This window comes from Peromyscus californicus, unplaced genomic scaffold (assembly GCF_007827085.1).
Source record: "Peromyscus californicus insignis strain IS unplaced genomic scaffold, ASM782708v3 Scaffold_4__1_contigs__length_199733344, whole genome shotgun sequence".
NCBI lineage: Eukaryota > Metazoa > Chordata > Mammalia > Rodentia > Cricetidae > Peromyscus > Peromyscus californicus.
The window spans coordinates 196,712,209-196,738,487 of record NW_026294562.1 but is presented as its reverse complement, the minus strand read 5'-3'; the positions used below and the strand labels follow the sequence as shown (position 1 = coordinate 196,738,487).

At 37.0% G+C, this 26,279-nt stretch overlaps 1 protein-coding gene across 1 annotated transcript in view; it reads right to left on the bottom strand.

Annotated features, from left to right (window-relative positions):
- LOC128124323 (vomeronasal type-2 receptor 116-like) overlaps positions 1-4,451 on the bottom strand; it is a 29,785-nt gene extending 25,334 nt beyond the window's left edge. Inside the window, exons 1-2 of the mRNA XM_052760471.1 lie at positions 4,396-4,451; positions 1,848-2,027 (exon numbers count right to left, since the gene is read on the bottom strand). Coding sequence (XP_052616431.1) covers positions 1,848-2,027; positions 4,396-4,451 — 236 coding nt within the window. The remainder of the gene's footprint in view (positions 1-1,847; positions 2,028-4,395) is intronic.
- Between the last annotated feature and the right edge of the window lie 21,828 nt (positions 4,452-26,279).

Genomic DNA, 26,279 nt, shown 5'->3' with positions numbered 1-26,279 from the left:
GCTGTGGGATGGTCTGTATGTCAAATGTGTTGCTGATTGGTCAATGAATAAATCACTGATTGGCAGTGGCCAGGCAGGAAGTATAGGCGGGACTAACAGAGAGGAAAATTGAGAGAACAGGAAGCTGGAGAGGGAGACACTGCCAGCCGCCATCAGGATAAGGAAGATGTAAAGTACCGGTAAGCCACAAGCCACGTGGCAAGGTATAGATTAATAGAAATGGATTAATTTAAGCTGTAAGAACAGTTAGCAAGAAGTCTGCCACGGCCATACAGTTTGAAACCAATATATAAGTCTCTGTGTTTATTTGATCGGGTTTAAGCGGCTTGGGACTGGCGGGTGAGAGAGATTTGTCCTGACTGTGGGCCAGGCAGGAAAACTCTAGCTACAATAACAGTCACCATGTATAACAGGATTTGCAATATGGGACAAAATATGGTTCACCCAGGGCAAAATTAGCACTGATTATGGTCTGAGTTTGATCTCAAAACATACATGGTGGGAGGTGAAGTTATCCTCTCACAGATGGTCTCTTACATGCATGTGAGAACTGAGGCATAAGTGTACATGGACACACAAACATTGTGGTAAAAATGCTTTGAAAAGTCTGTACCATGTGCATTCTAATAGACTACGTAATGTTGCCTATAAAAGATAACTTACATTAATTGGAATAAATTTTTAATGTTCATATATCATATTATCTGAACAGTTATGATAGCCTTAAAGTAAAATCCAGTTAGAAATTTGGAACACACAAAAACCAATATAGTGGAGCTAAATTTCTGCCCACCACTTATATGATTTGTAATCTTGATAACTAAGATGATTATTTCTAAACATGTAAAAATGCAGAAACAATTGAAAAGAGACAAAGAGACAGAGCCTTAGAGAGATGACACATTCACTCTTTGAACATATATATGCACTCTAACACTATAATAAATGATGCAATCAGAAGCCATACAAAATGATGTTAGTTTAGAGATACATACACTTCTTGTACCCCAACATGTGTGAAAAAAACTTAGGAAAATATACAGTGGTAGAATTTGAGGGAGAAAAGGAAAGGATGAAAGTCATACATATTAAACTTTTGTAGTAACAAAAATATTTCCCTGTCACAAATTTAGTTTGATTTTATTTCTGACTTAATACAAAACAGTCCTATGTGGCTACAATCATATCTATTTGTCTTATGGAGCACATTCATGAAAATGAGATAAAAAAAAAACTTATTTAAGATGAATGGAGCAAACATGTAAAAGGGAAAATCTGTCTGAGAGTAAAATATTAGCAAATAATTAATGTAACTTAAAAAAATCTTGAAGACAGGAAGAGGTATTTTGACAACAAAGAAGTATTACCAGCTTCTAAATCTGACAACCTTACTCCTAAATCAGTGGCCTCTTACACACGCAAACTTGTGAATCTACCATCACATCCCTCCATAGTAACAGCTTTTGGGGACATTGCATCTTTTCACAAGAGAACATAAAGACTTCTAGATTACACTGGAGAGCCAGGTCAAATCTTGATAAAACCATCTTCCCTCCGAAGACCTAACATGAGAAACAAGTGGCTGTAAAGTCATGGCCAACCAAGATCACAAGATTACAATTGTCATATTCAGGAACACTAATTAGTAAACAAGCAAGCAACCTTATTGTATCATCATTGAGAAAAGAAAAATAAATGAAGATTGACATACAATTAAATTAGGAATTTTGGCTTGGAAAAGGGTTTTTCATGATAAAAATAACAAGTATAGTAGCTTGAATACAAATATCACCTGGGTCATTTTTAACATGAAATCTGAAACAGGATAAATGAACAACAACACTTACTGTATGCGAAAGTCAGTGTAAATGTACGGCAGATAAGGATGTGGAACTTTATTACCTGCGTAGAAAGTATGAACTGGGAAAAATACACCAATGACCACATCTCCTTCATGTTGAAAACCTTCTTTGTTTCTGAAATAACACTCAGAGGAGCTATAGGCATGACTGTGATTAAACAAGATCCTGATAATAATAACAAAAAGAAAACATCTTATTAACACACATGTCTGCTCAGACATCAGTCTGATGGATCCAGATCTCATAGTGTCCTGCAGGTTTATACTTAGCTCAAGTGTTTGTGACTATATGTGCTTCTAACTTTGTTGATGAGTGAGGTTGTCACAGTAATCACTCTGAGCACTTTCTTATACAATCTCCACTGCCACTGAGAATTCTGGAACTCTTTCTACCCTTGGGCTCTGCATCTGAGGCCCTGTACTCAGGTGAAAAACAAGCTGCAAAATATGTTTGTAGATTTTCTTCTGTATCCGCAGGCACCATGATTTCAGCTAAAGCAACAGGCAGTAAGAGCTCAGGGATTAAGTCCTCTTTGGCCAATTTGGTTACAAAAATGAAACAAGAAACTTTTCATATCAAAACAACTGAGATTGTTGTAAACAGCCTACATAAGAGGATGCCATTCTAATTTTAGTGGGAAAGAGTAGGGGCCAAACTCCCAAGAGGGACAAAACCCTCCAAAATGATTTCATGATTTCCCAAACCAAAGTATCAGTGGATTCTACCTTGCTTAATGTCTGTGTTTCAGAGTTTCATTCCCTCTGTGATACATCTACATACGCATATTAATATAATGTCCACACCCAGTACAATCCACTTACTTCTCACTTTGAGAAAATTAATAGTCCTGCTAAATGATTCAGTTCCAAATGAGCCCCTTGATTGAGTAATGAATTTTCCTGTTCAGATTCTGGACTTTGATCTACTGTGCCATTGCTGTCCTAGTTAATTCTAAGTAAATCACTGAATAGGTATGTTGTTCTAATCCATACCTGTATTGAGTGATGTGGCTTTTCCAGCTACTTTTCTGAGAACATGGGATAATAGAAAATCCTACTCTTTTCTGTATAAAATGTAATAAGGTGATATTTTATTTGTACTGAAATGTGATTTTATTTGTAAATAAAGTTGCTTGGGGGTCGTAGCAGAGCTGGGTGTTCGTGGTGCATGCCTTTAATTCCAGAACTGGGTAGGCAGAGCTAGGTAGATCTCTGTGTGTTCAAGGATACAGCCAACATTGGAGACACATGCCTTTAATCTCAATACCAACCATGGAAGACCTGGAGGTCTGTACAGACAGGTAGTGATGAGGTGGTCATGTGGTTGGGTTTGCAACCAATGACAAGGCAGAACTGAAAGTCTACATAAAGACAAACACACAGGAAGTAGGTCTCTCTTGGCTGAAGAGGATCACTGAAGCAGGAAGGGTAAGGCTCTTAGCTCTGACCTCTTGGATGTTTTTCTTTACAATGGCTCTGTGTTTCTTATTTAATAAGATGGTTACTTCTACAGCATAATAATGTAAAACCCTCTAAATGTATCCTTCACCTAATACACAAAAGCTGTGATGAGGAGGGCTCTATTTCCCAGTTCACAGGATAAGGTAACACAGTGAAAGTACTTTGTATTGTGTTGCATTAGTGAATTGATTCTCCAAACCATATATAAGCTCCTTGAGAAAATGATGGAAAACTGAAGTGGAAAAAAAATCGTAGGTATTAGTCTGAGCATTATAACCATTATTTCTTTCTGAGTCATATGAAGTAGAAGGCAGACTGAATCATCTGAAATAACCCACTTGGAATTGAAATTAGGAAATTTTTCCATCACTTTTGCATAGAAAAAGATCACTTGTGCGTCAATAACAGAAAGTAAGATGAACCGAGATAACCGAAGAGGATATGTGGATGTTGTATAAATGTCCCGTAAGGGATGTGCTACTTACACACAACATTCTTTGGACTTTATCACATAGATCCTAAGATGTGTTGGTTTTTATTTTAGCTTATATTTTGCTTTATGTCTTAGAAGCTCATTATTTTCTAATGAGAGAAAGAAATCAAGTGGATTTTTTTCTTTTTTTTAAAGCAAGTAGTTTATTTATTTATTTATTTATTTATTTATTTATTTATTTATTTATTTATGGTTTTTTGAGACAGGGTTTCTCTGTGTAGCTTTGTGCCTTTCCAGGATTTCTCTCTGTAGACCAGGCTGGCCTTGAACTCACAAAGATCTGCCTGCCTCTAACACTTGAGTGCTGGAATTAAAGGCATGTACCACCACCATCCAGCTCAAGTGGATTTTAATATGAGGGAAGATTGAGTGGAACTAGAATGAGTGGAGGGATGGAAAATTATGATCAGGATACATTGTATGAGAAAAGATTATATTTTTAATAAAACTTGGAAAATTGAAAAGAAGAACGTGTAGCATGCATCTTAAAAGGTCTTATTAATAAAAATGAACCTGGAGCCAGGTATTGGGGTGAACACTGAAAGACCAGAGAGACAGAACAGGCCACAGCTAACTTCACCTCACCAACTTCTCAGCCGATCCGTTTCCTCCAACTGGAAGCATCTGAGTCCTCATCTGGAATGAATCTCAGCTGAACTGCTGCTAAAAGCCTAAAAGCTTAACCAGGGTCTAGTAGGAGGCCTAGTTCCTCATGAGTTATATACCTTTCTGCTTCCTGCCATCACTTCCTGGGATTAAAGGTATGTGTCACCATGCCTGGCTGGTGGCTTTGAATTCAGAGATCTAGATGGATCTCTGCCTCCAGAATGCTAGTATTACAGGTGTGTGTATGTGTGTGTGTGTGTGTGTGTGTGTGTGTGTGTGTGTGTGTGCCACCATTTTCTGGCCTCTATGTCTAACTAGTGGCTGTTCTGTTCTCTGACCCCAGAAAGCTTATTAGGGTACACAATATATTGGGGGACACAATATCACCACAAGAAAGCAAAATAATTTCACTTTAATGGATTAGATACTTATTCTTTTTATGGATTTGACTATCCAGACATAATGCACATAAAAAAACTAACATCTGGTACCTTATTGAATACCATATGCACCATCATGGTATTCCACACATTATTTATTTATTTGTGCGTATTTATTTCTTTTTGTTTTAAAATCCCAATCAGTTTCGTCTCCCTCCCCTCTCCCCACATCCTCCCACTCCCCAACACACCCTTCCAGTATTTGTCCACTGCTTCTCTTCAGATACATATTGGTCCACCATGCATGTCAGACAGCTATGGTATAAAAAGTTATAGTAAGACTGAGCAATTCCTCTTCTATTAAAGATAGAGGAGGCAATCAAGTAGGAGTAATGGGTTTCAAAATCAGGCAACAAAGTCAGAGACAAACCCTCATCCCACTGTTAGTAGTTCCACAAGAAGACTAAGCTACACAACTGTAACATGTATGCAGATGGATTAGATCAGTCCCCTACAGTGGAGTACTGGGAAAGACAACTGGAATCTGGGGGCATCTCTGTGATGATCTACAACCTAGAACAATGGAAACTCTCAGGAATCGATGAGGATGTCTCCAAGACTCTTAGCAATAGGGGATATTGGGCCTAAACCAGTCATCTCCTATAACCAGACAAGAATTTCAGGGGAGGAACTGGGACACCAACAGAGCATTATTTCTTATCAAGAAACTGTCTTCACAGGCAGAAAATTACAACATTAGGCCCATATTCGTGAAATTCACTAGTCTTAATATGGCTTCCACCATCCCTCATTAGCCAGCTTGTAATGGTGAAATGGCCTTTCCAATTAGGATACCATTTATGTGGTGTTTGCATTGTGGGCTGTGACAGTGCTCTCCAGGAGGTGGTGTTTGCTTTTAATCAGAATCCAGTATATTGTATGCTTTCTTTCTCAGCCATCATTTATGGGTCAAGGAATTATGGGGTAGAAATTAGAATGTTTCCATTCCATATCACTTCTAGTGATACAGGAAGTAATGCTTATTGCTGCCATGAACTGATAGTTTGCTGTCCTAAAAATGTGATTTTAGGAGCTGGAGTACTACTCCCTGGAGACACAATATATATTTCTCCAAATTAGAACTTAATATTTCACCCTGGTCAATTTGAGCTTGCAAGGCCCTTATTGAGTAGGCTACTATAGGATTAACAGTACTAAGAGATGTGATTGGTCCACACTACTGAGGAACTATTCAGTTGTTTTTCTATAATGAAGGTATAGAAGATTATACTTGGATTAAAGCAGATCCCTTAGGACTATGGTCTGTGTTACCATGTCCTGGGATTAATGCCAGTGAGAAACTGAAACTAAAACTAATCCATGTCTGATGATACAGAGTCCATGACTTTCAGAGTGAAGATAGATATCACACCATTAAGGGAAAGAAAAAAGACCTTTTTAGGTGCTTGGTTACTATGGGGGAAATAAATAATGAGTGGAAGTATAAGGTTATTAATAATATCTAAAACCACATGAACAGTTGCAGAAATGCAGACATTTTTTGTTAGGAACACCTTTCTGTGTATAAATATGAATATATGTCAGTATTTGTGATTTAATTCATTATTCCTCATATGTCATAAAAGTGTTTTATATATTCATGGTTTCTAATGTTATGAGAAAAAAAAAGACTAAATGTTCCTCAAGGGACCTCACCATCTATTTTAAAATGATAATGATGCATTTGACATTATAAATGAGATTGTTGTATTATATTAGTTGGAGCATATGACCTGGTTATTGTTTTCATAACAAATAAAGCATGACATAAAAAGATTTGATTGTGTGTCATGTTGATATAGAATGGACTTTTAATGGTTTGGCTCTGTTTACTACTGGACTGTGCTGTGGGATGTCCTGTATGCTGTAAATATATGTTGCTATGATTGATTGATAGATAAAATGCTGATTGGCCAGTAGCCAGGTAGGAAGGATAGCTGGGTGGGACTGAGATAATTCCAACTACAAATAGTACCCAATGGGCTGGCTAGAGTTTCCATCTAAAACTTGAGAAAAAAAGATTCTACAACAGAGGTAAAAACAGCTTCCTGGTTGTCTCTGTCAAGTTAGTGGCAGCCTATAGGTTTGAGCTACTCTATGGCGGGTTCGTGGCATGCAGGCTTGACCTATGCTATGTTACACAGAGGTGTCTCCAAGCTGTGCACTATGCTGTGTGTTGGATATAGTTTTTGCTAGTCAAAAAAAGGGGATTTCTGGGCTACATGCTGCTGAATGGAATCATAGACCCACTGCTTCTGAGGGTTGATAGCTCCTAGAGCTGGTGTTAAACATACCACCATCATGTTGAAAAGCTGAGGTGGGTGGAGCCAGTAGCCATAGCTACAGTTTCAGTCTTAGAATGCTGCAGTTTAAAGCAATAGATTCAAAATAAGACAGATTCAGATGGGATAAACCTCTAAACAGTTTACAATGTATGTAAAAATGTACATAGGCTTGAAAGAGAGAAAAAAATATATGCAGTTATATAAAGAAATAGATAGTATTTAAAAATAAAGTCTTTAAAGAGACAGTAAAGATAGTATAAATAAATAAGCCATATAAAGATGGATATTACATAGAGAATCTGGATTGTGTTGTCTTTGGGATTTTTAACTGCAGAGAGACATTTGATTATAAATTCAGATGAGTTAAACCAATATGTATATTTTAAAGGTACCTTGACTTCAAAATTTGGATCTAAAGATATGCTGCTTTGGAAAGGAGGCTCTGCTTTTGTTTCCACAGAAAACAAGAGGCTATAGATTTATTCTAGATTAAGATACATCAGTTTTGACCAGCCAAGCCCCCCTATAATGTCTGTGATGACACCATGGCCCAGGTGATCCAACATCCAAAATGGTTTCAAGGCAACTGGCGCAGACAATACAGCCTCACACACTACTCAAAAATCCTAAAATTTTCTTTATGCCCCCATTTGAATACAGTGCCCTCACCCAGCCAGAAGTAGTATGAGAAGCTATGCCCAAATTCCCAAATATACCAAGCTGAATTTGGAGATGGAATTAGCTCACTCCTTCTCTAAACCCAAGCATATTCCCCCCCAAAAAAAACAAGGTTGAGAGATTCTTGTGTCCCATATCAGAAAAGCCCTCTAGTGTAGGAAAGATAAAAACCAATATTTTTATTTAAAACAGGTTGATTATAAATAAAATCTCTTTCTAAAGAAGAAAAGGAGATAGTATAGATATCATAGTATGAAAGGATAGATTAATGAACCTACTGTTAAAGAGCAATAACTTGTTTAGAAATATTTTACATTGCTATGGAATTAGTTTAAACTTAATTTTGTTATTATATATATATATATTTCTACTCCCATTTGAGGTATTATGTTTATGCAACTCATTTAGATTGTAATGGATAATTAAGAAATACAGATTAATAATTAGTTTTTATGATAGTCAAACTTGTAGCCATGTTAGTTAAGTTTTCTAGGTATACATAGATATATTTCAGATAGATAGGTAATCTTCAAACACTTCAAAGACTTACAGAATATGGCATTTAAAATGTTTTAAAAATTAGACTTTCTAGACAGTGAGACATGCCTGCTCCTTGCAGCACCAATTTACTTCAGATAGGAGGATGGACATTGAAGACACTCTGTATGGAGTTTATCTTCTTCTTGGCAAAAATAGCCATTTGGGCAAGAAACTGTTCTTGCCTGGACTGCTTAATCGACTGGACATGCAGGACCCATAGGAAGGTGACCACAGAATTTTGCTTGGCAAAATGGTCATTCAGGTTCCTGCTTCACAGAGGAAACTGCCAGACATTCTACAGAACCAAGAGAAAAGTGACTGAGAGACTCTAGACCTATAGGCTGAAGACAGATGCCCCAATTTAACAAATGAACTTTAGATGACTGTCCAGGCTGCCAGCTGTCTCTGTCTACTCTCGCAAGACTCCCAAAAGTTGCTTGTGACCTTCTCCCATTTATCAGGTAATATTATATTCTTCTGAGGTCTTTGATGTAGTTGAAGACTAGATAGTTATAATTTTCCTTAGTTATGATAAGAGATAAGTTAAATATGAAACCCTAGACTCACAAATATAAGATATATAGGATATCTTATTTAATTCTGCCAAATACATGGATTAGATGTTATAAATAGACTAGATATTGTGACTGTAATTCTTGCTTGATAATTGTTTTGTTATACGCAATTTTACTATGTGAAAGTTAAAATCTTCCTTTAAATAAAACCCAGAAAAGTGGAAGTGCTGTGGGATGTCCTGTAGGATGTAAATATATGTTGCATGATTGACTGATAAATAAAATTGGCCAGTAGCCAGGAAGGAAGGATAGTGTAGGCAGGACAAGAAGAAAGGAGAATTCTGGGTAGAAGAGGGCTAAGAGACGCTGCCAACTGCTGCCATGAGAAGATGTTAAGATACCAGTAAGCCTCAGCCTGAACGAGACCCTCTGGATAACTGAGACAGTTGATTAGCTTTAAATGTTTGCGAGGCCCCCAGACAGTGGAGCCAGGACCTGTCCTTGGTGCATGGGTTGGCATTTTGGAGCCTGGGGCCTATGCTGGGACACTTTGCTCAGCCTTGGTGTAGGGAGGAGGGGACTGGACCTGCCTCGGCTGAGTCTACCAGGCTGGGCTGACTCCCCAGAGGAGACCTTGCCTTGGAGGAGGTGGGAATGGGGGTGAATTGGGGGGGACCACTAGGAGGTATGAGGAGGGAGAATGGGGGAATCCATGGCTGATATGTAAAATTAAGTTAATTATAAAATAAAAAATATTTTAAAAAAAAGATACCAGTAAGCCATGAGCCACAGGGCAACTTATAGATGATTAGAAATGGGTTATTTTAAGTTGTAATACTTAGATAGCAAGAAGCCTGAGCCATTAGGCCAAACAGTTTAAATAATATAAGCATATGTATGTTTATTTGAGTCTGAGTGGCTGCTGGCCCAGGCAGGACTGGAGATAACTCCAGCTACAGGACTGTATATTGAATAATCTAAAAAAACTATTCGGAATGCCTGAAACATATGTTCTTAATGAGAATACTGGGAGCAAGAAGACCTACCATGAAGGTGGGCATCAACTTCTGGTAACAGACATGACAAAGGGCATTAGACAAAAAAAAAAAAAAACTTAATTTTCAGAGACTTGTCCTCACTCATGTACCATATCAGTCTCTACTGTTGGTCTGCAATTATTTCATTTTTGATATTTGTATCCAATTCTTTATGATTTCAGCACAGAATGGCAATAAGCACCTCTCCAGGAATTTTCAAAGACTTCAACACAATCTTTGGAATGCTGAGACATCCAGCCCCCTGAACTGAACTACTGAATTGTCAGTCATTCCAGTGTGAGATATCGATTGCTGAACTACCTAGAACACAACAGGGAAACCTATCCCATAAATCCCATAAACATACAAATATATGTACTCATTCTCTATATTCTCTTACAAAATAGTCCACAGTAACACAGTTTATTTTCTGTACTCTTACCCTCAACTTTGTAAGCAATGGACATTATAAGTTCTCATTAGCCTACTCACCTCACCTACTGCTATTTGCTCTTTGAGATGATGGCCTGAAATCTCTCTAAAATAAAGAAATAAATAGTACTCTTTGTTTTCATAAATTTTGTATCATTTAAATTCTAATGAATAAGAGAGAAGTAGATAAAGCAAATACCAAACAATTGTTTTCCTGAAGGACATCCCTCTCTCTCTTTGGATCCATGCCCTAATGGATTTGCAAAATTCCATTGCAGTGATGAAATGCTTGAACAGCAGATATATTCATGAAAAATGTGAGTTTACTTAAAATGTTTATAGCACGTGAATTCAAGCAGCATTGTAATGTCAAAGAAGGACTTGCCATCAATATCTTTTGGTAGATGTGATACAAATGAATGGAAAGACAGAGAGAGAGATTGAGAGAGAAACCAGAGAGATGAAGATAGACAGACAGATAAAAGAAGATAGATAAATATTGAATGTAGTTAATTATTTGTATGTCATTTTAATTCTTATTTATATTTTTATAATGTAAAACAATTTTAAATTCAAATATAGTTTTTTTCATATTTTTCCCCTCCCACAAGTCCTTCCAGATGCTCTCCTCCCTATCCAACAAAATAAATTCATTCTCAAAAACAAAGAGAATCTCAGTAAAAGAAAACACCCCAAAACCAAGATAACAAAATAATACAACACCAACAAAGAAAAAAAAACCCTGAACTAATTACACACACAAACCCTGTGGATTCCATTACATGTTGATAACATCTCCTGAACATGAGGCCTACCCTACAGTGGTTTATATACACACTGTCACTCCATAGGAGAAAACTGAACTTACATATCCCAACAGGTTATAAAAAGAGTTCAGTGGTTAAGGTTTATGTTAGTGGAAAGGTTTTCATACATTCATTCTTTCATTCTTTCATTCATTCCCTCATCCATCACTTACATATACTTAATGAAATAAAGTGAGATATCAAAGAAAACTGTCACATCAATGTCGGAGAAGACAAACCAAAGGAAGGAATAGTGCCCAAGAGATGGCAGAGGAATCAGAGACTCGCTAGTTTTCACACTTAGAAATCCAACAAAAACACTAAACTGGAAGCTACAATATAAGGGACCTAGGGCAGACCTGTTCAGGCACTGTGTATGCTGGTTTAGTAATTGTGAGATCACATGAGCTTTGGTCATGTATATTTAGAGAGACTTAAATTTTCTCCTAAATCCCCACTGGCTCTTACACTCTTTCCTCCTCCTCTTTTATGTGATTACCTGAGCTCTGAGGGGAGGGATATGTTGGAGACATCCCATTTAGGGCCGAGGACTACAATATCTCTCTGTGGTAGTATTGTGTTCCCCAAAATATTGTGTACCCTAATAAGCTTATCAGGGGTCAGTGAACAGAAAAGCCACTAGATACTTAAGATAGGCAGTGGTAGCACACACCTTTAATCCTAGCATTCCAGAGCCAGAAATCCATCTGTTCAAGGATACAGCCAAGCATGGTGACTCATGCCTTTAATCCCAGAAAGCGAGCCTTTACTCCCAGGGAGTGATGGTAGAATGTAGAAAGGTATATAAGGTGTGAGGACCAGAAACTAGAAGCTTTTGGCTGGTTAAACATTTGGCTGGTTAAGCTTTTAGGTTTTGAGCAGCACAGTTCAGCTGAGAGCCTTTCGGATATGAGGACACAGAGGCTACCAGTCTGAGGAAAGATGATCAGCTAAGAAGTTGGCCAGGTGAGGTTAGTTGTGGCTTGTTCTGTCTCTCTGATCTTCCAGTGTTCACCCCAATAACTGGCCTCAGGTTTGATCTTATTAATAAGAACTTTTAGGATTCCTGCTACATCTCTCACTCTTTGTATAATGTAGGGTATTATCTTGATATTTGTTCCTGTCTGATGCAGGAGGAAGCTTCTCTGATGAGAGTTGAATAATGCCAAACCAACTCCAGTGTCATCCGTGTGACATAAACAATTATGTCTATAATAGTGGATACGTGTCCCATGGGACTAAGATCCCTGGAGGTCCCTGGCATTGTGCCCGCATTATGCCTCCTTCTTGAAGAAGACATACTTCACATATCATGAGCTCCCTGGGCTCTGGGTTCTGTATAACTGTATTTTATAATGTTTTAATTAATCTATGAAACATAACAATAATTAATGAATGCTTGAGATGTGAACTATGGAGGAGAGGGGAAGCTGGACATGGATCTTAATCAGATATAACAAAATGTTCTATTTTTTAAGACCTCAAGCTGCTAGATAAAGAAAGTATAATAGTTTAGGCACTTCTAGGGAATAAACACTCGCCCACTAGGTATCCTTTAGGAATCCCAACTAAAGTGATGTATGGCAGAAGACGTTATCTCATAGGAGGCAGATGGTGGGCCCCTCTGTTGAGGAAGTTTAACATGGGAAACTTAAGGACTACAACAGAACCCCTTCTTCTTACAGGTGAAAAAGTACAAGAGTCCATATTCCAACAGGTTAAAAAGGTTTTATATTAAAAAAGATATGTGATAAAAGAACTGAAGAAAGACTTCGAGAGGGCCTGCAGCATCAAATTGGCTAAGTGGGTCATGAGAACCAGGAAAATAGAAGTGTGTGATAAACTAGATAAGATGAAGGACACAGCTGCAACCACAAAAAAGTCTACACAAGTCTAGGGACTGCACTAAGTTTGAAAAACACAGACTGCTCTTAGAGTCATAAAGTTCTTGTGGGTGAAGGGATATGTCTAGCACTGATTAATAATTGTGTGCTTGCTGATTTTTTAAAGATGATGTAATTGAATTATTGCCAAGCACTTGTTGTTCCTTGTACAACTTGATAGTTTTCTTTTCTGTGTATAAACTACTGATTTGCAGAAGTAAAATTGCAGCAGATTCAAACCACTTCTGAGTGTGTTGTCTGTCTGTCATTTGCCGAATCCTTGCCTTCCTGACTACCCAAGCCCTTGTTCTCCTACGGTCATGGAACCCCCTATGGGCCAGTCCGTGACAGAATAAGGTCCTGATTTATGAGTATAATAGAATATCACTCAGAGCTATTTTATCACTACAAATACACACACACACACACACTTTACATATATTTATATATAGTTTATGATATGTGTGTGATATATATGCACACATATATATTTTTCATATCTATAAATATATAGATATACAATATATAATATGTCAATATAATATCAGTATAAAATGTGATATATTACATGTAGGTATACAATATATTATATAAAAATGTAATTTTATCATTAATTTTATATTATCTAATTAACATTTTATATTATATAATAAAAGACAAGATGCATTTTTTTCGTTTTTAGGCCAGTATTATTTGCTTTTTCTGTAGATCCCTAGGCAATCTAATCTCAGGTTCTTGGTCACCCAGTCAGTGTTGGGTATGGATTTTATATTGTGGAGTGGGCTTTAATTCAAATGTCTTGAAAGGTGGTGACTCGCACAAACATTGTGCCTCCATCACCCTAGCATATCTTGCAGGCAGTATGACATCATAGATAAAAGGTATGTGGCTAATTTGCTGTTTAAATTTTTCTTTTGGCAGCATCCAGAGTAAGTTTCTGTACAAAAGATGCTGTAAAGTAAAGGTTAATGTTCTACATAGGCACCAGTTCGACATCTCCATTATCAATAATTTTCATAAATGTTGTCTTCAGCAATGAGACTTTGTTATGGGGATAGGAGAGGAAACTTGTCTTGGGAAAAGCCCAATCCTGTTCTAGAAACTTCATTTGGTGACAAGAGAGGTACAATTGTGACTTCCCCCTTTACAAGACAACTTCCTTTAGATCACCTACAGATATGTATATATATCAGGGAGTTTTTACTGTATTAAATTTCCATACCCCTCAAATACCCCTTAGTTTTAGTTGTCTCTCCATGTATTCTCTCTCTCAACTACATCTCTCTTCTCACCACTTACTTTGTCCTCTATTCCAGCTAAGCACATACTGTAAAGAAGAAGAATGATCAATTTTGTGTCTGTTTATCTATGCCAGAAAAGTATAATGCATATTTCTTAAAGACTATGTAGGCCAGTAATTAGCCATTTGTCTTTCTTAAATGATACTTAAGTTTTTATTGTTAATAGCAAGATAGGACTTATGAATGTTGGTAAATCTGAAAGTTGGTGTTTGTTTCTTTTCTTTAAGTACTAACAAGTACTTATATGTACCATCTAAAGAATTCTAACAGCATGAAAATAAGTCCAAATAAAAACTTAAACCATACAAAAGTTAACATAATGGCACATGACTCTAGTCCACAACTTTAATACAAATATGTCAAAAAATCAAAAGAAGAAATATCAAGTTGTAAAGCATTTTATAACCACCTGAAGCAAATATTTCTAATATTAATAAGTAAAAGTGCTTACTAAAAGGTTATATCTACAATGATATAGTAGACAAACTATTAAAATTCAAATTATCAAGTATACATTCCTATGATACATGAGTTTTTATGATGCTATTAACATAAGAAATGAATGTGTTTTTCTCTAATCCACATTGACTTACCAAGTCAGAATTCAGTAAATATAAGAAAAAAACTACATTGCTTCATACCTATTAGAAGTGACAGTTTGACATTTTGGGGAAGAATATTAGCCACCAGGTATAAATACATTTACCATATGGGTCACCAAGTTTGCTCAGCCAGTTGAAGATCCTTCAAATGATATAGAAGAACTGAGTTTGATCACAAGATACAAATCATGGTAGAAAAGCATCTGCTCTTATTGTTATACACTGACCTACACTAGAGAGACAAAACATGAATGTGTGGAAAAACTCAAACAAAAATAATGAATGTGATAAAATGTATGAAAATGTAGTGTATATGACCACACTCCAAGCCACTGTGTGCCCAAATTACATTAACTAAGAACCCTATGTTTATTCATGTCCCATATCTAACAAGTACTTATATGTACCATCTAAAGAATTCTAACAGCATGAAAATAAGTCCAATTAAAAACTTAAACCATGCAAAAGTTAACGTAAGGGCACATGACTCTAGTTCACAACTTAGAGTGTTTTGTAGTCATGATAAGGATGAATAGGCATATGAGTGTAAAAAAATAACAAAAGCAATTGGAGAGAAAGGGAGAGTGGGGACAGGAGACATAGAGAGACATGGGCAGGTACATAAATTTGTAAGTGCACAAGAAGAACCATGTGCACCACACAAATATGCAGTACTACTGAAAAATACACATGCCACCTGAACAAACCTTTGGAATCCTGTGAATCTTAACATACCACACAACCTATATACACATATATTTTTGTTTTGTTCACTGTTTAAGAGAGAAAGAATGTCTTAGATGCCTATTGAGTTATTACTGAATAAAGAAAATGCAACTTATGCACATGTATTTGGATGCACATACTGAAATGATGATTTATTCACCTGTAAGGAAGTAAAAAAATCATAATAATTGCAGAAAAATTGATAGAACTGGGGACTAGAATTTTAAGCCAAATGTCAAAATCTAAAAGTAAAACACCCTACATTTTTCACATTTATTATCTAGCATATATATTGGGAAGGTATACGATTTAATCCTCCATAATTTGATGGTAAGACCCCCATTGCTAAAGACACCACATGCTTAATCACATAATATAAAGGAATAAAGTAATTACTCATCTGAAAGCTGTATCTTTTCTGGTTTGATTTCATAGTGCTGAGAAACACTATGAATCATCTCATAGAAGAAATAAAATCATGACATTCACCCAGCTGTGAACCATGATAGGTACAATAACAACTGACCTGTGGTGAGAAATGGACTGAAAGTTATGTTTGTAACCAATCATTTTCTGATTGTATCTAAGGTCCATACCATGGCATGGATCACATGGCTGGAGATATAAACATGACTAAATTTATGTGGCTAGATAGTTCATAGACACTAGGCAAGAAACAGATGCTATTATTATGAAATGCACACAGTGTTAAAACAAGGTCTAGTTATTTTTTGCTATACCGCGGGTTCCTTCATCTCTCAATCCTCACCAGAGAAGGTCCTATTTGAAGTAGACGACAATTCAAACAGAAACCTACAACTGATCAAGTAGCAGACAATAAGAAACCTGAAGCTCACAGCCATATATGTGAAAAACAATATATTCAACCCTACTAAACATCTTTCAAGAAGGTCTGTAAAAAGACTGTAAAATTCAGAGTGTGTAGATAGCCTGAGAGAAATATTGTTTTTTGAACACCACAGGGGAGGTGTATATATGAAGTTACAGTGATTATGACAGTATTCACAAGAATTGAAATAATGAAAAAAAATTCTAGCATGGCACTCTGAGGAAGGCACAAAGTCCTATTTTTTTCTTATACTATTTTCTCTTATGGAAAATAGATTTATTTCTCATACAATATGTCCGAATTATAATTTCCCATCCCTCCAATCCTCCCAGGTCCTTCTGACCACTCTTCTTCTCTGGATCCACTCCATTTTTGTCTCTCATTAGAAATGAACAGGCTTCTAAGAGAAAACAACAAAACATGACAACCTAAAATATAGCAAGATGAAGCAAAAAATATCATACTAAGTTTGACGTAGAGTTGCCTTGTTCCTGATATTCATGGAGTTGCTATGATTTTCTCTTCATTTAATTTCATATTGGCATGGGCTTGATGTAAACTCCCTTTAGTATCCTGAGGTATATCACTTGTATCTCTGATTTTTCCGGGACTTCTGTCATAAAGGGGTATTGAATTTTGTCAAAGGACTTTTCAGCGTTCAATGAGATGATCTTGTGTGTTTTTTCTTTCAGTTTCTTTAGATGGTGGATTACATTGGCTGATTTTCATCTGTTGAAGCATCCCTCCACCTCTAAGATTTAACATAGTTGATCATGGTGAATGATCATTTTGATGTGTACTTGGATCCTTTACTTTTAATATATTGAGAAAATTTGTTTCTAGGTTCATGAGGGAAATTGGTCTGTAATTCTCTTTATTTGTTGAATTCTCTTTATTTGCTTATTTATACAAAGGGCATATATGGCCAAGATACAGATAGAGAGCTAGAGAGAAAGAGAGAGAGGAAATTAAAAAAAGTTAAAATAAAAAATTTAAAAAACAGACAGATTAAATTTAAAATAAATGGGAAAGGCCTGACACAACAAAATGAAACAAGGAACCTCCAAAGGTGACTTTGAGTTTACTTTCTTTGGGCCATCTAGTACTGGACCTGTGGCCTATCCTTAAGAGAAGTCAGTTTCCCGAGTGATACTCCCTTGGAAAAATCTAAGTATTCATTTGAAAGTGATTATCTTTTTATAGGTGAATTAAATCAATTGATATTAAAGTATATTAATGACCAGTGATTGTTCATCCCTGTTATTTTTTGGTGGTAGTGTGTGTGTTCTTCTCTTCTTTGGGGTTTACTGCTGTGGCATTATATATTGCCTATGTTTTTGAGGGTGTATCTGACTTCCTTAGGTTGGAATTTTTCTTCTTGTGCTTTCTGTAGGGCTGGGTTTGTGGATAAGTATTGTTTAAATCTGGCTTTCTCTTGGAATGTCTTATTCACTCCGTCTATGAAGACTGAAAATTTTGCTGACTATAATAGTCTAGGCTGGCATCCATGGTCTTTTAGTGTCTGCATTACATCTGTGCAGGTCCTTCTGGCTTTAAAAGTCTCCATTGAGAAATCGATTGTTATTCTAATGGGTTTGTCTTTATAAGTCACTTGGCCTTTTTCCTTTGCTGCTGTTAATATTCTTTCTTTATTCTCTGTAGATGTAACCAACCTTCTTATTAAATAAGAAACACAGAACCAATGAAAAGAAGAAAGCCAAGAGGTCAGAGCTAAAAGTTAAAACCTTACCCTTCCTCCTGCGGTGGTCCTACCTCTCCGAACCAGAGCTACTTTCTGTGTTAAAGTCCTTATATAGAATTTCTGTTCTGCCTTCTCATTGGTTGTAAACCCAACCACATGACCGCCTCTTCACGGCCTGTCTGTATAGACCGCCAGGTTTTCCATGATTGGTATTGAGATTAAAGGCATGTGTATCCAATAATGGCTGTATCCCTGAACACACAGAGACTTACCTAGCTCTGCCTACCAAGTACTGGGATTACAAGCATACACCACCACTGTCCTGCTTTCCTATGGCTTGCTAATAGCTCTGACCCTGGGCAACTTTATTTATTAACATACAAGTAACATTTTAATACAAATAAAATATCACCATATTTCCCCTTTTCTATTTTAATAAAAAGAAAAAAGGAAAAAGCTTATAACTAACATAAGAAAAACTATATACAAAAGTACAATAACTATATAAAATATATACAAGTACTAAATACCTAAATAATGTCTAGTTCATATGTATTTGACAAATTCAGAGAAAATAATTTCATTATCTAGCCTATTGTATCTAATTCACTTTCTATCCTAATTAATCATCAACTATAACTAACTAATCTTCAACTCCCTCAGAGATGCAAGAAGGAAATAATATTAGCTAACAAACATAAAAACAGGAAGTACATGCAAGCAACTTCCAAAAATTGTGAGTTGACAGAAACAGCCAGCTGCCTGGACAATCATCTGAGGTTTCCCCGCAGTGTTGGGGCATCATCTTCAGCCTATAGTCTTAGCATATCTGACAGACTCATTTGTGAAGTAGGATGTACACAAGGTCAACAGTTCAACCTCACATTGGGTGAGAGCAGTCTGTATATCAGAAACACCTGAATTCCACTAGTGTCATGTCATGATTCAGGATTTTAAATTCTGGAAATTGTTGATGTTTTTTGAATTCAGCTGTCCATTCTTCTTGATAATGTGTGTATGTGGCTTCATCTCAGCATCCCGTTCTTCTCCACATTCCTCTATTAAATGCCATTCTACTATTGAGAGGCGTGAGCTTAATTACACTTCAAGAATAACTGTTTCAGCTACTGTCCCATTGCACATCAGACGCCATCTGTCCACTACCTGCTAATCTGCCTTCAAAGAAAAGGGCACTGTACCTTTCCTGGACTGTGAAGGCCACTTCAGGGATGATGCAATATTGTCCTGGCCTCAGAAGATGCCTTTTGATAAAGCCATAACCACACTTGTTTTGACAAAATCAGTAGTCCTTTGTTTCATGTCCAGTCTGTCCTGTTTGTCAGCAGTTGATTCGAGGATACCTTGTTCTCCAGTGGCTAACTTTTGCCTCAATGAAAGTTAACTCCAATTGCAGTTTTTTCAATGCCCATATTTTCTCTGAAGTAGATTGGTAGTGCCAGGAGCTGACATGTCTCATGGTCATAACAAAAAAGAAAAATTTTCTAAGTTATTAAAACATTTTAAATGCCATAATCTGTAGATCACTGAAGGGTTTGAAGATAACCTGTCTATCTAAAATATATCTACTCAATCTTTAAAACATAACAAATATAACTACAAGTTCTATTATAATGTCTAACTACTAACTTTCATTTCTTTTTTTTTTTTTTTTTTGGTTTTTCGAGACAGGGTTTCTCTGTGTAGCTTTGTGCCTCTCCTGGAACTCACTTGGTAGCCCAGGCTGGCCTTGAACTCACAGAGATCCACCTGGCTCTGCCTCCCGAGTGCTGGGATTAAAGGCGTGCGCCACCACTGCCCGGCAACTTTCATTTCTTTATAGCCTAATAGTTGGTAATAACAACATTCAAGGATCAGAAAATTGCATTACATTTTTAAATGAATGGTACAACTAGAAACATATATATAGCATTTTTAAACAATATTAATTTTAATATACATAATTTGTGTACAGTATAAAATGATCCAATTCAATGTAAAGTATTTACATTTTTCATTTCATTTCTTTCTTTCTTTCTCTCTTTCTCTTTCTTTCTTTCTTTCTTTTTTTAAATAAGAACCTTAAATCTAATCTCCTTTATATGCCCTTTTCCTAACCCTTGACAACAACTTGTAACCATCCCCCTCCTAATCAATGAAAATTATCCCAGACCCAAAACCCATTTAAAGACCAAAAACACCACCTGCCCCACACCACCTCTTTGCGAATATGGGCATCATATTCTTGAAATTGCTTCCTGCTGGGTATGGGCAAAGGTATCTTTACTCTGAAAAGAAAACTTTTAGGTTAATTGCCAAATTCTAGGAAAGGTAACTATATCCTTTGTTATCCAGTCTGTGTATAATGCCAAAGTACAGGGTTTATCTCAAATCCTTATTCAAGTAGTCTTTATGACTGGATCATCTCCGCTAGCTCTCTCAAAATTGCTCTGAGCACTTTGTAGTTCAAAGCTGATCTGTAGTTGATGTTTGTCAGCTTAGTGATATTATTATTGTCCACGTGGAATTGTTGTTGTTGTGGGGCCCCATCTTCTTCCTGGAGACTTCAGTTGATGTTAAGCCTGGCCATGATTTTCTGCAGAAAACTGATAAGAGACTCGAACACAAAGACTATATATGTGGCTTTTTAGAATTAGTTAGTACTCTATATGACCATTATATCTTAACAAAGTTTAAAATGTATATATATATATATATATATATATATATATATCTTGTAAATTTTGATATAAAATTCATACTTTAAGAAAAGTTTAAAGAATCAGAATAGAATCAAAGAGTTGAGATTAGTAATAGAATAGTCCCTTAATTAATTTGGCTTTCCTCCTGTCCCAAGAAGAAGATGGCTCTTTTCTTCTGGCATGATACAGGGAGTTTGCATTTTCCTTATAACAACATTCTTGACTTTAAAGAAGGAGAGATCCATTCTCCAACTCAAAAGTCAGCTTTAAATTTTATTTGAACTGGGACTACAAGAAGACCAATAGTGCTAAATGTCTTTAGAGAAGAGTAGAAGCAAACATTTAGGAAGACTTGTAAGAGTTTATAGATGATATACCAATAGGTCATTTTCTTCTGTTTCCTGATATAGATGGTTTATCTTTTTTCTTCAGTTGCCTCATTTGTCCAGTGTTCTTCAGATTCCTTAGCCTTCATTCTCCTAAAAGACAAAAACAAAAACCTTTCCCCAAGAATAATTTTGGGGATGTTCCTTTTTGGCAAGTTATTATCTGATTAAGTGAAAAGGCATGTGTTACTGGTATAAGTTAGTTTAAATTGGATGTTCATGCTGCTTGATGAACTATCACCTCCTCTAATTAAGAGGTCTCTCTGGTTCAAATTGAACCTTTATCAGTTTTGATGATACCCACAGATCATCTTCTCCTGTAGAAACAAAATAAAACCTTGTCCCCAACTTAACACATATCCTGGTTTCCATTCTGAGGTCAGCACATCCTTAAAGTATATAGGCTGATTTAATTCTGTAGTTTTTTCTATTATCCAATGTCTCTCTGCAGCTGTTGTTTGTTTCTCATTGGCACTGAGAAAATTCAAAGCTAATAGAGCATTATACAGTCTATTTCTGGGGGGGTTTGTTACGCCCTTTGGTTTATTTAGCATATCCTTTAGAGTTCTGTTTGATCTTTCTATAACTGCTTGACCTGTAGGAATATGTGGTGTACCTGTAATATGCTTTATACTGTAATAAGCAAAAAAAAAAAAAAACAGTTTCATTTTAACAGAGACATATGATGAAGCATTGTCCCTTTTGATTTGTGCAGATATACCCATGATGGCCATAACTTCTAGCAAATGAGTGATTGTAGAATTAGCTTTTACAGAACTCAAAGCAGTTGCCCATTGAAATCCTGAATAAGTATCGATGGTGTGGTGTACATATTTCAGTTTTCCAAATTCTGCAAAGTGAAACACATCCATCTGCCAGATTTCATTCCTCAAGTACCCTCTGGGTTACATCCTGCTGGTAATGGCATTTGACTGTAGAAGGAACAAGTAGGACATTTCTTTATCATTTCTTTGGTTTGTTGCCAGGTTATGGAAAAATCCTTTTTTAAACCTTTACTATTGACATGATGTTTTTTATGATTCTGAGGCCTCCAGCACATTTCCTATCAAAAATTTATCAATCTAATCATTACCTTGTGCTAGAGGGCCTGGCAGAAAATTATTGAATCTGATGTGAGTTATATATAATGGATGACTCCTTTTCCTGATTGTATCTTGTAACTGAATAAATAGTGAAGTTAATTCTGAAGCATCAGGGATAAATTTTACAGTCTCAATATGTATTACCATGCTTTCAGCATACTGAGAGTCAGTAACTATGTTGAGAGGTTCTGAAAAATCCATTAATACCAACAGAATAGCATACAATTCTGATTTTTGAAATGAGTTATAAGGACTTTGAACTACTTTCCTTAAATTTTCTGATTTGTAACCTGCTTTTCCTTGTTTGTTTGCATCTGTGTAAAATGTACAAACTCCAGATATGAGTTTTTTCCACACAATTCGAGGCAAGATCCAATCAGCTATCTTTTTTTTTAAATTTATTTTGCAATACAATTCAGTTCTACATATCAGCCACGGATTCCCTTGTTCTCCCCACTCTCGTCCCCCTCACCTTCCACCCAACCACCCCCCCCATTCCCATCTCCTCCAGGGCAAAGCCTTCCCCACAGACTGAGGTCAACCTGGTAGACTCAGTCCAGGTAGGTCTAGTCTCCTCCTCCCAGGCTGAGCCAAACAATCCTGCATAGGCCCCAAGTTTCAAACAGCCAACTCATGCAATGAGCACAAGATCTGGTCCCACTGCCTGGATGCCTCCCAAACAGATCAAGCCAATCAACTGTCTCACCCATTCGGAGGGCCTGATCCAGTGGGGACTCCTCAGCCATTGGTTCATAGTTCATGTGTTTCCATTCATTTGGCTATTTGTCCCTGTGCTTTATCCAACCTTGGTCTCAACAATTCTCGCTCATATAAACCCTCCTCATTCTTGCTAATTGGACTCCCAGAGATCCACCCGGGGCCTAGTCAGGGATCTCTGCATCCAGATCCCTCAGTAGTTGGATGAGGTTTCTAGCACAACAATTAGGGTGTTTGGCCATCCCATCACCAGAGTAGGTCAGTTTGGGCTGTCTCTCGACCATTGCCAGCAGTCTGTTGTGTGGGTATCTTTGTGGATTTCTGTGGGCCTCTCTAGTACTTTGCTTCTTCCTATTCTCATGTGGTCTTCATTTACCATGGTCTCCTATTCCTTGTTCTCCCTCTCTGTTGTTGATCCAGCTGGGATCTCCCGCTCCCCCAAGCTCTCTTTCCCTCAACCCTCGCCTTTCATTACCCCCACTCATGTCCAGGCTGTTCATGTAGATCTCATTCCATTTCTCTGTCATTGAGCAATCCCTGTGTCTTTCTTGGGGTCCTGTTTTCCAGGTAGCCTCCCTGGTGATGTAAGTAGCAGACAAGTCATCCTTGTTTCATGTCTAGTATCCTGCTATGATGAGTACATACCATGTTTGTCTTTCTGAGTCTGGATTACCTCACTCAGGATGATTTTTTCTAGATCCATCCATTTGTCTGCAAACCTCATGATGACATTGTTTTTCTCTGCTGAGTAGTATTCCATTGTGTATATGTACCACATTTTGTTTATCCATTCTTCAGTTGAAGGGCATCTGGGTTGTTTCCATGTTCTGGCTATTACAAACAATGCTGATATGAACATAAATGAACAAGTGCTCTTATGGTGTGGTTGAGCATTTCTTGGGTTTATGCCCAAGAGTGGTATAGCTGGATCTTGGGGGAGATTGATTCTCAATTTTCTAAGAAAGCACCATATTGATTTCCAAAGTGGTTGTACAAGCTTGCATTCCCACCAGCAGTGGAGGAGAGTTCCCCTAGCTCCACATCCTCTCCAGCATAAGGTGTCTTCAGTGTTTTTGATCTTAGCCATTCTGACAGGCGTAAGGTGGTATCTCAGAGTTGTTTTGATTTGCATTTCCCTGATGATTAGGGATGTTGAGCAATTCCTTAAATGTCTTTCGGCCATTTGAGTTTCCTCTGTTGAGAATTCTCTGTTTAGTTCTATAGCCCATTTCTTAATTGGACTGTTGGGCATTTTGATGTCTAATTTCTTGAATTCCTTATATATTCTGGATATCAGTCCTCTGTCAGATGTGGGGTTGGTGAAGATCTTTTCCCATTCTGTAGGCTGTCGCTTTGCCTTGTTGACCGTATCCTTTGCTCTACAAAAGCTTCTCAGTTTCAAGAGGTCCCATTGATTGATTGTTTCTCTCAGAGTCTGTGCTACTGGTGTTCTATTTAGGAAGTAGTCTCCTATGCCAATGCATTCAAGACTACTTCCGACTTTCTCTTCTAGCAGGTTCAGAGTAGCTGGATTTATGTTGAGGTCCTTGATCCACTTGGACTTAAGTTTTGTGCACGGTGATAGATATGGATCTATTTGCAGCCTTCTACATGTTGATATCCAGTTTTGCCAGCACCATTTGTTGAAGATGCTTTCTTTTTTCCATTGTGCACTTTGACTTCTTTGTCAAAAATTATATGTTCATAGGTGTGCGGATTAATGTCAGGGTCTTCAATTCGATTCCATTGGCCCACATGTCGGTTTTTATGCCAGTACCAAGCTGTTTTTATTACTGTAGCTCTATAGTAGGTCTTGAAGTCAGGGATCGTGATGCCTCCAGAAGTTGTGTTATTGTACAGGATTCCTTTGGCTATCCTGGGTTTTTTGTTTTTTCCATATGAAGTTGAGTATTATTCTTTCCAGGTCTGTGAAGAATTGTGTTGGTATTTTGATGGGGATTGCATTGAATCTGTAGATTGCTTTTGGTAAGATTGCCATTTTTACTATGTTAGTCCTGCCTATCCATGAGCATGGGAGATCTTTCCATTTTCTGACATCTTCTTCAATTTCTTTTTTCAGGGACTTAAAGTTCTTGTCATATAGGTCCTTCACTTGCTTGGTTAGTGTTACCCCAAGGTATTTTATGTCATTTGTGGCTATAGTAAAGGGTGATGTATCTCTGATTTCCTTCTCCGCTTCTTTGTCCATTGTATATAGGAGGGCTACTGATTTTTTTGAGTTGATCTTGTATCCTGCTATGTTGCTGAAGGTGTTTATAAGCTGTATCAGTTCCTTGGTGGAATCTTTGGGGTCGCTCAAGTATACTATCATGTCATCTGCAAATAGGGAAAGCTTGACTTCTTCCTTTCCAATTTGTATTCCCTTAATCTCCTTATGTTGTCTTATTGCTCTGGCTAGAACTTCAAGTACTATATTGAATAAGTATGGGGAGAGTGGACAGCCTTGCCTCGTTCCTGATTTTAGTGGAATTGCTTTGAGTTTCTCTCCATTTAATTTGATGTTGGCTGTTGGCTTGCTGTAAATTGCCTTTATTATGTTTAGGTATGTTCCCTGTATTCCTGATCGCTCCAATACCTTCATCATGAAGGGGTGTTGGATTTTGTCAAATGCCTTTTCTGCATCCAGTGAGATGATCATATGGTTGTTTTCTTTGAGTTTGTTTATATGGTGTATTACATTGACGGACTTTCATATGTTGAACCACCATTGCATCCCTGGAATGAATCCTACTTGATCATGGTGGATAATTGTTTTGATGTGTTCTTGGAGTCTGTTTGCCAGTATTTTATTGAGTATTTTTGCATCAATGTTCATGAGGGAGATCGGTCTGTAGTTCTCTTTCTTTGTTGTATCCTTGTTTGGTTTAGGAATTAGGGTAATTATAGCCTCGTAGAAGGAGTTTGGTAATGTTCCTTCTGTTTCTATTGTGTGGAACAATTTAGAGAGTATTGGTATTAACTCTTCTTTGAAGATCTGGTAGAATTCTGCGCTGAAACCATCTGGTCCTGGGCTTTTTTTGGTTGGGAGACTTTTAATGACTGTTTCTATTTCGTTAGGGGTTATTGGACTATTTAAATAGTTTATCTGGTCTTGATTTAACTTAGGTATGTGGTACCTATCCAGAAAGTTATCCA